The 12,784-nt window shown below is 45.7% G+C and overlaps 1 protein-coding gene across 3 annotated transcripts in view; it reads right to left on the bottom strand.

Annotated features, from left to right (window-relative positions):
- Positions 1 to 797: 797 nt before the first annotated feature.
- The window catches only part of CRCP (CGRP receptor component), a 39,677-nt gene continuing 27,690 nt past the window's right edge, over positions 798 to 12,784 (bottom strand). For all 3 annotated transcript variants that reach the window (XM_070064752.2, XM_002722281.6, XM_070064753.1), the window contains 2 exons: positions 5,607 to 5,664; positions 798 to 2,436 (listed from right to left, as the gene is read on the bottom strand). In XM_070064752.2, the coding sequence (XP_069920853.1) occupies positions 2,290 to 2,436; positions 5,607 to 5,664 (205 nt within the window). In that variant the 3' untranslated portion in view covers positions 798 to 2,289. The remainder of the gene's footprint in view (positions 2,437 to 5,606; positions 5,665 to 12,784) is intronic.

The following is a 12,784-nucleotide window of genomic DNA, read 5'->3' as shown; positions in this document are numbered from 1 at the left end:
GAGAAGGAGAGACAGAGAGATCTTCCATCAGCTGGTTTACTCCCTAGATGGCTAAAACGGCCCATGCTGGGCCAGGTCAAAGTGAGGAGCTTCATCCAGGTCTCCCAAATGGATGGCAGGGGCCCATACACTTCGGCCATCTTCTGCTTTTCCCAGGTCATTATCAGGGAGGTGGATCAGAAGTGGAACAGACAGGACACGAACCAGTGCCCACGTGGGATGTTGGAGTAACAGGCAGCAGCTTTATCTGCTCTGCCACAACACTGGCCCCAATCAATAAATCTTAAAACAAAAAAACCAAACTGCCTTCCTGATAGGCCCTAGAGCCTGCCCTAGCTCCTCCCAGAGCTCCTCCTCCCATGAGGTTAAGAGTGACTGGGCTGGGCCGCAGCTTCCATGACCAGGGCGTAATTTAACTGCTAACTACAAGCACAACATGCAAACAGACATATTTTTTTCTTTTTAAAGAATAGGCACATCATCAAAATTTGAAACTATATAGAAGGATATAAAATTAAAGACACATTCCCAGACTCCCTAGCTGTTATTCCCAGATGTGATCCTGGTCAAGTTTCTTGGGTAAATTATGACTTTTTATTTCCAAACTGTTTGTTATTAATGTGGCAGGTTTATCATACATACTATGTTTCTTATAAAGGTAAAATGTTCCAGAGCCTGCTTGAATAAAAAAAATTGAGGCTAAATTCAGGTCCTAGTTATAGAACCAAATTTCCTTAAAATCCAATAAAGAACGGCAATCTAAACAGATTCGATCCTTTAAAAAAAAGAAGCATACATTTTAGTCTTTAGCCAGATTTCCTTTATTTCTATCTATGACAATAGAAACCCTTCAAAGATCTATCAAGTGTCACAAATTGGCAATTACCTGGAAACAAAGTATTATTAACTGGATTAAGCCTTACCTCTATCAAGAAAAAAAAAAATCATCCAACACACTTAAAGAAACCAAAATGACACTGGTACACATATGCCTTGACAAATAAACCAACAGCTTCTAATCAAATTCTCAACGCTCAAGAGAGATCTGAGAATACAATCTCCTGCTATTTTCAATGCTGCCTGTGAACGGACTTCAATTGGTCTCTGGATGATCAGGCTAAGATGGATATAACTGCAAACAACTGTCTGGGAGTTGGGATGAGATATATACACGCGTTGAAATGAACTGGGGGGGTCAGAACTAGACTAATAAATAGTAGTGTTGGAAATAATCTTACCAATGAATGCTTACGGGCATTTTTCTTCCCCAAACAGGAAACAGTGAATGTGGGAAATCAGACTTTCACCAATATTCCTAGAACCACATGCCTGGAGCCACTAAACTTTCCAAAGCCTGAATATTAAAATCATCTTCATGTGGTAATTATCTTAATATTAAAAAAAAAAAAAAAACAAACGGATGCAACCCTGCAACAGCAAGCAAAGTGGAATTCTTAGGAATCCATCTGTTCCTGAGAAGCGCTGCAGAAGCAAGTTCACATTAAAGGTGCAAACCGTTTGTTTCCTGGGCAGATGAACTGCCCTCGGCCTCACAGGCAGTACCTGTGAGAGCACGAGGTGGGGGGCGGTCAGGAAGATGGCCAACTCTGCACTGTCCTTGCCACTGTCCTTGCTGCTTTTCAACAAGAATGGCTTGGTAATTAAGACCAAGTCATTAGTGAGCTGGTAAACAAAACCAAGGCCAGCACAGGAAAGTGGCCTTTAGGTCCAGTTGAAGGGTTGGCCACGCCCTTTCTCTTCTTATCTCCACAGTTCTCTAGGAAATCCTCTGAGGTGAGCCAGGGTCAGAGGCTCGTTTTAACCCAGAGTAACCCAGACGCTGGGCGTCTTTTAGGCATCTAACTAGATTCTCATGGTTCGGCTCCGTCCCAACAGAGCTCTGAGCCCTTGCTTTCCTCAGGAAGTTCCTGGGGAAGCAGATGAAACTAATTACGACACAGCCCATCAAAAGCAAAGCAAGTATTTTACCATCTGTGTACGGAGGCTTCCCTATGACCGTGGCAAAGGCCACAGAAGAAATACTTCCATCACAGAGGGGTCCCCAGCCATTGTCCTCCCCTCCTTAGTCCTTTGCCCAGACAACCTCAGCCAGCCTTCACCATTTTTCTTCCCCTCAAGGCAGAAATATCTCTTTCAGCTTATTTTTCTGATTTTCCCAACTAACCATGAAATCAGACCTGGTGGGATAAAGTGTAAAATCAAACAATCTCCTGAATGTCCGGGACGTGGCTGCTGAGCCCCCATCAAACGCCTGGGCCAGACGCACTTCTATGCAGGCTCCTCTTCGTCCATTGCCACGTCACTGGTGTTCTGTTTCTGCTCAGCTTCTGGCCCCGCGGGCAGAATACTTGTGACAGTGTGGAGAAGAGCTTCGATCTGTTCCTCTGTGAGCCGTTCTTCACTCTCTTCCACTATCTGCAGGAGCAAAGAAAACCTTCCAGGGGTTACAAATGAGCCACACAGTCTCAGCCCAGCCTCCTAAAACATAAGAGCCCAGGGTTTAGGTTCTGAGGCACGCCTGGTCCCCAGGTCCTAACCATCTTAGCCCCATAGGGGAGTGAAGCCAGCTCAAAGCCCAGACCAAGCCAATGCAATTACTCAGAATGGGTTACCGAAAAAACTGAGTTGCAGGACAGCACTCTTTCTTAAAGGAAAAGAAAACCCTCAGAGTTCAAAACCCATCCATGTACAGGCAGGCGTGAATACGTTTTATTTGCAAAGAAAAGTCACCTCTGGGGAATAAAATGGCATTGACATCCTTTTGTATTTCACAACAAGCACATGCCTAATTTGATGAGTTACACCAATAACTCATCTGGTGACTGCCCACCATGTGCCAAATGTTTTCCATCTTTCTTCCAATCATCACCACCACTGTCACTCCCAACAGCCTCTCCCGTGTCTGGAGCCACATCTTGTGCTTCACCTCACTCTTTCTCTTTAACCCTTTCAACAAGACGATCCTGCCCAAGCCAGGCCCGCCCAATCTAAAGCACACACTTAAACACTCCACGTGGCTTTGGTCTTCTTCTGGGAACCTAGAACAGGAGTGTGGGGAGTGAGGGCTGACAACAATATCATACCGTCCCGTGGTTTCGGACACAGTCCTGGACACTCAGCCTCACATCCCATTCTTAACATTATGTGGTCAGCCACCTCCTTAAATACAGTGTGCAGGCCGCCACGTGACTTCCCTATGCTCGTCTGGTGGCACGAGCCATTTATCACAGACACAATCTCAGCACGAGGCGCCCAAGGTCCTATTCCATGGCATTTCCCACAGCCATCTCTGAAATCTGGCAACTGGAACCAACAGGAATTCCCAGAAAGAATCCTGGCAAATTGAAGTAGAGCAAGAAAACAGGCTAGGCTTATAATCCTAACAAGGACCTCAAGGTTGACTGCCTCACTTTACAGATGGACTAAAATGGAAGTCAAAGAAATCATGTGATGTGTCCAAGGTCACACCAGACTCCGGACAAAACACTGGCCTCCTTATTTGCTTCAGCCAAAATAAAAAAAAAAAATGCTTCCATAACTAGGGCATAATCCTGGGTATTCAGAGTGGGGACCACAACACCAAGCAAAAGAGCAGAGTTTACAGGAACAAAGAGAGGCTTCTGAACCAGATGGACGCACATCAGCCACTCACTAGCCCTGCATGCTAACATGGAACTGACCCCTGGCCATGGTGAGGGCACTAAAAGACACGCTTCCCCTGGGACCTTGCTGGACAGTACGAGGCACTCTTCACAGCAGCTAATCTTACCAAGCAAGCGAGAGCTTGCCATGGGCTCCGGGATGAGGTCACGCTAATCCTCCCCATCCCTGCTCTCCATCTGTCCTTGAGCCATGGATAACATATGTTGCCGATTAAAGTTGGAGGAGACACGACATGTGATCTTTAACCCAAAGGGACAAGGATTGGTTTCTTGCTGTTTTGTTTGCTTTTTTTTCTCTCCCCTAAGCTGACTCTCCAACACAGTCTAAAGCATCAGAACAACGAGGACACAAAAAAAAAAAAAAAAAAAAAAAAAAAAAAAGAGTCTTTTTTCGCCTTCAGGCCAGTTCCCCTTGAAAGGAATCGTTTATGGAAGGAATTTTTCTAATTTAATTTTGGGTGCATTTTGAAGGGCAGAAACAACTCTGGGAAGACAATGAAAATTTTAACCAAAAATTAAGTACTCCGTGACCTCGCGACAAAAGGTACTTTAAATAAGCAACCCTAAAGAACATAGGCATTTTTGACCATTCTCTTTATACTTTTCTAAAGGAAAGTTGACAAAGAGCGAAATATTTCTAAAATTGACTCTGGGAGCTGATTTATTCTCATTATTTCTCCAGCCCAGGGTTTTCTGTACTGGAAGTCAACTGGCCTGCTTACCATCTGCAGCCTCCTCTGCTCTGCCCAGTACCACACAGGGAGCTGCCACCACATGCACAGAGCAGCCACTCGGTCTCGGCTCATTTTCTCAGGCTTTCCACTCTAATTCTGAAGCTGTATGCTGTGATGGCAATGCGGACCTGACGCGTGCTGAGGCTCCACCGAAAGGTTTCCAACAGGGAAACAAGAGGATCACATTTGTGGTTTTAGAAAAAGTGACCTACAGGGGTGGAGTTGTGGTACGGCAGGCTAAGCTGCCGCCTGCATGCCAGCATCCCACATGAGCACCAGTTCAGTTCCTGGCTGTTCCACTTCCAATCCAGCTGCCTGCTAATGTGCTTGAGAAAGCAGTGGAAGATGGTCCAAGTGCCTGGGCCCCTGCTACTCCTGTGGACACCTGGATGAAATTCTAGGCTCCTGGCTCTGGCCTGGTCTAGCCCCAGCCGCTATAGCTATACGGGGAGTGAACCAGATGGAGGAACTGTCTCTGTCTCTCCCTCTCAGTCACTCTGCTTTCCCAATAAACATATCTTTTTTAAAAAAGAGAAAGAACATGATCTATGGCAGTGGCAGGGAAAGGAGGGAGCCAGACTGTGCAGAGAGAATGGTGTGAGGACAACAGCAAGAGCCAGGCTGAGAAACAGCGACAGAAATGAGTGCCATGCCGTAGGGAAAAGAAGAAAGAATGAGAGACAGAAGCGACAGCACTTGGGAACCAACTGAACATGATGTAAGAGTGAGAGTGATTTCTAGGGTGGTAAGCCAGAGACAGCGAGCACGTGGGAAAGTGCACACATGCTCCGTGACCTAAGAAAGGAAGCAGAGGAAGAAAAGGATGGAAAGGTAGGAGTAGGGGGAGGTGGAGTCCACTAGAGGCACAGGAAGCTTAATGTTTCCATACAACATCTGGTTGGCAACAACCCCTACAGCAAAGCAAGGCCAGAGTGGCCCAGGTCTTCTGGGGAGACAGCTGCCAAATCACAGGCCCAAACTCCTGGGAAGAATTAAATTTCCTCCCGTCTCCTACCTTCCCTAAGTCCACACTGACTAGGATCAAACTAGTGAGGTCTGCTTTCATGTATAAAAGGAGGTGCTTGGGCAGCCTCTTCAAAAAGACACAGTTGCCGGCTGCTCTACTCTCAGTCTTCTCTACTTGGCAGATGCAGGAAATGACCCCTCAAGTTCAGGCTCCTTCACTCACCAGCTGGATCTCAACAGCAGTCATAGGCCTGTGATTCAGCAACTGAAGCTTCTCAGCTCTGTCAAAAGAAAAGTAAAAAGCATTTAAACTTCCACGCCCCTAAGGCCCTTCAGTTTTGTCTAAGCTGTTTAGAAAGGACTTTGTCAGACAGAAAATGGGAGAACAGCTGGAACACCACTCTTGGCTTCTTCAACTGTAAAATGAGACAATGGGAACATCAGGGGCCCTGACAGAAGGGTATGCAGGTGAACTACAATCCTAACAGGTACAGAGGCATAATGGTAAGAAATGAGGCAACAAGAGAGGTGCAGTTTTATTCTTTGTTAAGTTTATTTATTTTCTTCTAATTGAAAGACAGAGTGACACAGGCAGAAATCTTCCAATTACTGATTCACTCCCCAAATGCTGGCAACAGCCAGAGCTGGGCCAGGAGCCTAGAATTCCAACTAGGTCTCCCACATAGGTGGCAGGGGCCCAAGCACTTGAGCCACCATCACTGCCCCCCAGGATCCATTAGCAGGGAACTGAAAGAGGAGTAGCCAGGACTCAACCAGCACTCCAGTATAAGATGCAGGCATAGCAAGTGGTGGCTTAACGCACACAACACGTTTTAAAATACAGGTTTGACATTGTAATTTTTAATTAGGAAAATGTGAAAACAGTGTTTTCTTAATCTAAATTATAGAAAGTAAAGCTTAACAAAATCATCTTGGTCAATGCTCAGGAAAGACTGATAATTCCCTTTTGAGACTAAGATCAAATGTTACACGGGGTGGGTGTTGTGGCCCAGTGGGTTGAGTTGCCAGCTGGGATGCCACCATCCCTTATCCGGGTGCTGGTTCGAGTCCTGGCTCCTCTGCTTCCAATCCAGCTCCCTATTAATGTTTCTGGGAGGCAGCAGACAACTAAATACTCAGGTACTCGAGCTTCTACCACCTAATGTGCGAGTCCTGGATGGACATTTGGGGAGTGAACCAGTGGAAGGAAGATCTCTCTCTTATCCTTTCAAATAAATAAATATTTTTATAGTGTTATTCAGATTTGACCTGTTATCTTAGTAAATAAACAAACAAGACTCTAAAAGGAGAGGAGTTAAGACACAGAAGTGTAAAGTACAGTTTTCACAATCCAGTAGGGGAAAGAAAACAAATACAGCTGAACTTTGAACATGGGGGTTGGGAACCAACCCCTCCCCACTGCTGTGCTGTGGATACAATTCCACTTCCCTCAAACTTGACTACTAATAGCTTGCTGTTGACCCGCCTTACTGATAACACAATGGATAAACACATATTTGTATTACAGGTTTTATATACGGTGAAAAATACATGAGCACCAGGAGATCATTTCTCACTGCTCTATTTAATTTTCAGGCGATGAACCACTCACATGGAGATGAGGAGCATCACATGTTGTTTTAAGGAGTCCTGGCAACATTTGAGCTCCCTGCAACAGCAATGGGAGGTGGCTACAAACTTATTACAGTAGGGTAGTCCTTGTGTGTACTGCAGTTAACTTTATGCAGTTATGATGTAACCCTGCACCTTCATGTTTCTTTACATTTCTCTTGACTGCATGTACAATCTGTGTTTATGTATGTAAGTTTTGAGAAATTCTAACTTTGCTTTTTTAAAGATTTATTTATTTGTAAAGTAGAGAGGAGAGAGAGACAGAGAGAAAGGTCTTCCACGTACTGGTTTGTTCCCCCAATGGCCTTAACAGCCAGGGCCAGGCCAGGCTGAAGCCAGGAGCCAGGAGCTTCCTCCAGTCTCCCACATGGGTGCAGGGCCCAAGCACTTGGGCCATCTTCCGCTGCTTTCCCAGCACATTAGCAGGGAGCTAAATCAGAAGTGGAGCAGCCGAGACCCAAATCGGCACCCATATGGGATGCCAGCACTGCAAGCAGAGGTTTAACCTTCTATACCACAGCACTGGCCCCAAGAAATTCTCTTTATAATAGATATGAGTATTTTATGGTAGCAAATGATAAAACAGACTATTTTCAACATATATTTTTGATTACCGGTGGTCTCGGCAAGCAGTGCCAACGACTGGATGGCAGGGACCGAGGGCTGCCTGTGGAGGAAAATGCCTCTTGACAAAACAGAAGTACAAAAGCTATTGTAGCCTGCGGATGGCAGGACCTGCAAGGAGAGTGAAGAGTATCTGCTGACTTGGGGGACGCACGTGAGGAAAGGCTGAGGTTACAGGAGGAAAAAGGATAGACTCTCAGAAATTCAGTGAACGGGGCTCATGTTCCAACGAGACCACAGCAATGTGGAAAGAAAAAGCAACTTTGAGAGGTTTCAAAGGGAGACGAGTTCGTCCTGAACAAGTTTTTTAGCGCAGCAGAAGTGAAGTTACCATCTGGGAGGTCTGGATGTGAAATGCGGTAACAAGGACCAAATGGTATGCAGAAGCTGGTGAGGAAAGCAGGGTGAAGATCACCCACTTACGGCCTGAGTCAGGAAATCTGAACCCTCACTCAAAACAAGATTAGGAGTTTTTGCTGTGTTTTCTATCTATCTTCATCCAACAGCAACACAGAACACAGAAAAGTGCAGAAATAGAGACAATCCAGTGGAATTAATGAGCATCTCAGCTCTGAATCAAAACACTGGAACGCAGTTTATCAGAAAGTGTTCTGCCAGACTCTAAACTATTGAAAAAGTCCTTGATCACAAAAAGGATCTCGTGAGCCTTCGAACAAAAACATTCACCGTCACTCCTTGCAACACCCCAGCTCTGGGTCAAAACAACCAAGCGGGTTCCCTGTCCTACAGCAAGCACCGCTGGGGTAAAACCACAGAACTGCACGCTCCACAAACAAGCCCTACCCCCAAGGGCTTCATAACCAAGTCTCCTTTTCTTGCCTCTATGTTCTCCTCTTTTCTTCTAAAGGCTTATTTATTTATTTATCATTTGAAAGATTTATTATTTATTTGAAAAGCAGAGTTATGGAGAGACAGAGATCTTTCATACATTGGTTCACTCCTCAAATGGCTACAAGAGCCAGAGCTGGGCTAGACTGAAACCTGGAGTCAGGAGCTTCTTCCAGGTCTCCCATGTGGGTTACAGGGGCCCAGGCACTTGGGTCATCTTCTGCTGCTTCCCCAGGTGCACTAGTAAGGAGATGGATCGGAAGTGGAGCAGCTGGGACTTGAACTGGTGCTCATATGAGATGCCAGCATCGCAGGCAGAGGCTTAACTCGCTGTGCCACAATGCTTGCCCCCTTTTCCTCCTCTTGCTTCTCAACTCACTGCACTTAGTTCCTGCCCCAAGTAACCACCAAGACTGTTCCTGTGAAAGGGCCCAGAGACCTCCACTTTGGTGAAAAGCCGAACACCCAGGCCAGCACCCTGCAGGACACTCTGTCCTCCATCTCGCCCACTGCCCGCATCTCCCACTCTCTTCAACAGTTCTTCCCAGACACCTGCCCTCTCCTACCATTTCCATGGACCACTCAACCTCCAGGTGGCAGGGTCATGCTTCCACCCTCAGAGGTCTGCCACTTTTCAATCTGCTTTCACAAATAAAGTTATATTTTATTTTAAAGATTTATTTTTATTAATTTGAAAGGCAGAGTTGGGGGGGGGGGGACAGAGAAAGAGATCTTCCAGAATTTAACTATATAGCGTCTTTCCATATGTCCGCACTTACACTGTATTTGTCTTTGTATCTCAACAACAGAGACAAAGCTGGCATGACATAAATATGATCTCAAGGATAAATTGAGGAAAGAATTAGGGTAGCCCTGACTTCTTGAAGCTCGTGGCAGAGACAAGTGGAAAACTCTGGGGACACACGAGTTAAGATTTCACATTCTGAAAGCAGACAGGGTAAGCAGACTCCATAAACCAGGCAAACCTGACAACCCATCCATTTACATGAAGCTTTGCTGGTCCCAAAGGCACAAGTCCCAAGTATGGGGTCAAACTCCAGTGCAATCTGTGCACACAAGAGGTGCTCTGAAAGGTTGGCAAGTCCTCCCTCTACTCCTGCAGACAGAGTTGTATATTTTAAGGAGATCTCAGGATGAGAGCTGGCGCTATAAGCCAGGCTGCCCTACCTTGAGAACTAAGCGCCTCAAGCCAAAAAAAAATTAAAAAGTCAAATGCTTTGGAGGAAACAACATACTACTAGAAACGACATGAGACATGGGACATAGTGTCAAAACGACTTAAAAGCTGAGTTTCGAGATTACCATTTTGCTGAATGAGACTATGAAATCAAACAAGACAAATTTCCTGTCCTCATCTGAAGAACTTCAGTCATGCAGGAATTTGAGCAAGGAAGTTAAGCTCCAGTAAGCACTAATAGATCTGCACCAGTTTTAGGGTTATTACCTGAATCTCCTCTCCCTGAGAAAATGGTGGAGAAAAACTATTTAGGCCTATGGATTAAAGAGTAGCACTTCCCTAGTTCTGGTTATAAATGTGTTTCTTTCAGTGCTGTGGTACAGCCAGGTAAGCCACCATCTGCAATGCCACATCCCATATGAGTGCCTGTTTGAGTCCTGGCTGCTCTACTTCTGATACAGTTCCTTCATAATGCTCCTGGGAAAGCAGCAGAGATGGCCTGAGTACTTGGGCCCCTGCCACCCACATGGGAGACCTGGATGGAGCTCTGGGCTCCTGGTTTCTTTGTGGCCCCAGCCCCCACCACTGCAGCCATTTAGGAAGTAAACCAGCAGATGGAAGACTTTTGTCTGTGTGTGTGTGTGTGTGTATATATATATATATCCCTGCCTGTAAACTAAAGAAATCTTTAAACAAATAAATAAATAGAATTCCTTTAAACCTTTTGTTTTTTTGCTTTCAAAGACTTTTTTTTTGGGGGGGGGGGGGTAAGGAGGGTGATTCTTGTCTTAACCTGCACTGGCTAGCATGAGGTGGTTCAGGTCTTGATGGCATTTGGCAAACAGGTCCCTGGGTCACCAGGCACCAAGGCTATTTGGATTCCAAATGGCTGCTACCTGCTGGAGGAGCCAGGTCCCCAGCAAAGTGAAAGAAGCCTACCAGCTCCCTCTACTGGTTGTTGTACAACACTGCCTGGAGCTTTTGTTCCTGGCAGTCAAAAGGAAATCAACTATTTAATAAAAGGGAGAGATTAAAAGGTCACAAAGGATTTTATAAATCCTCAACTTGGGCACCACAAATTGAAAAATGGAGCTGACCTCAATCCTCCTCTGAAAGGATTATAGTCTGCTTGAAATTTACATAGATTATGACCAATCATGAATAAGCTCCCAAGGCAATTTCTTTTTGTAGGTTTAGTGAACTGTAGCCAGGTCCACATTTGTAGTGGAAGTCATAGGGATTAGGAAGCAAAACATTGGCCCAAATAGCTGGGAAGAGGCCTTACAAGTCAATCATTATGGGGGTTGGCACTGTGGCATGGTAGGTTGGGCCTCCACCTGCAGTGCCAACATCCCATGTGGGTGTTGGTTCTTGTCTGGATGCTCCTCTTCCTATCCAGCTCTCTGTTGATGACCTGGGAAAGCAGTGGAGGATAGCCCAGGTGCCTGGGCCCCTGCATACATGTGAACAATCCAGAAGAAGCTCCTAGCTCCTAGCTTCAGATTAGCCCAGCTCTGGACGCTGTAGCCATTTAGGGGGTGAACCAGTGGACGGAAGACCTCTCTGTCTCTCCTTCTGTCTACAACTTTGCCTCCCAAATAAATAAATAAATCTTTAAAAAATAAAATCAATCATTAGTGGGGGTAGGCATTTAGCCTTGCAGCTAAGACACCAACTGAAACACACATCCCACGAGAATCCCCGAGTTTGGTGATAAGCTCTGGTTCAGGACTCTAGCTTCTTGTTACAGCAGATCATGGAAGCCCACAGTGATGGCTCAAGTGATGGGATTCCTGCTACCCACAGGAGGCCTGGATTGAGTTCCTGGCTTCCTGCTTGGCCTGGCCCAGACCCAGCAACTGCAGGTATTCAGGGAGTGAACCAGCAGATGGGAAATCTCTGTCTGCCTGTCTCTACCTCTCAAATAAATACATTAAAAAAAAAAAAATAGGATGTCTGTTGGAGATAACATGGAGTAAGACCACTAACACATCTCTCTCCTCTGATTATAATTAAAAACTTCTATATAAAATAGAAATCCCATCTTTCTGGCCAGAAGACTGAAGAAGGAAATCTGAATGAAGCTCACAGCTCAAGGGCAGCTTCTTCGTGGAGTTTCAGCAGCAGGTATAGGCTGCAAGGGAACTCTTCTGGTTCAAAGAGTGCCAAACAAACCTCTCTTTGTTTTCCCTTCCTTTCTTCTCCCCCTGCTTTCTCCCAAGGGTAGCCCCAGAGATAATCGCACACATAGACAGTTAAAACTCAGAGAAAACAAAATACTTGCAGAGAGAGGACTAAAAAAAAAAAAAAAAACAAAGGGTTCTGAGTGGGCCACAGAGTCAGAGGAAAATACCAGAAAGAACAGGAAGAGAATTCCTCTAAATCTGCGTTTCAGTCTACACAAATCCTGGGTTTGAAAAACATATGTAAATACATATTTGTGACAGAGTGTGGGAGGTGAGGTGAGGGAAAATTGATCTTTTTTAAAATATTTATTTATTTATTTATTTGAGAGGCAGAATTACAGACCAAGAGTGGGAGAGACAGAGAGAGAGGTCTTCCATCCACTGGCTCACTCCCTAGATGGCAACAATAGCCGGAGCTGGGCCGACCTGAAGCCAGGAAGCAGGAGCTTCTTCTGGGTATCCCACATGGGTACAGAAACCCCAGCACTTGGGCCATCTTCCACTACTTTCCCAATCCATTAACAGGGAGCTGGACTGGAAGTGGAACAGCTGGGACTCGAATAGGTACCCATATGGGATGCCGATGCCACAGGCGGAGGCTTAACCTACAAAACCACAGCCCTGGCCCCAGAGATTGATCTATCTACTGGTTCACTTCCCAAATACCTGCAACATCTGGAACTGGGCCAGGGAGAAGCCAGGAGTCAGGAATTCCATTCTGGTCTCCCACATGCGTGGCAGGGACCTAAGTACTTGGGCCATTATCTGCTGCCTTCTCAGGCACATCATCAGGAAGCCAGATTGGAGCAGAGTGCCCAGAACTAACCCCTTGTCCCACAACACCACCCCAAATAGCCTAGGTTTACCCTGAGCTATTTATTTCCACAACAACCCCAGATGGCAAACATCAAA

This window comes from Oryctolagus cuniculus, chromosome 19, assembly GCF_051225735.1.
Source record: "Oryctolagus cuniculus isolate XC-2025 breed Fujian yellow rabbit chromosome 19, ASM5122573v1, whole genome shotgun sequence".
NCBI classification, from domain to species: Eukaryota; Metazoa; Chordata; class Mammalia; order Lagomorpha; family Leporidae; genus Oryctolagus; species Oryctolagus cuniculus.
Note: the sequence above shows the minus strand (reverse complement) of the source record. Positions and strands in the feature narration are given on the sequence as shown.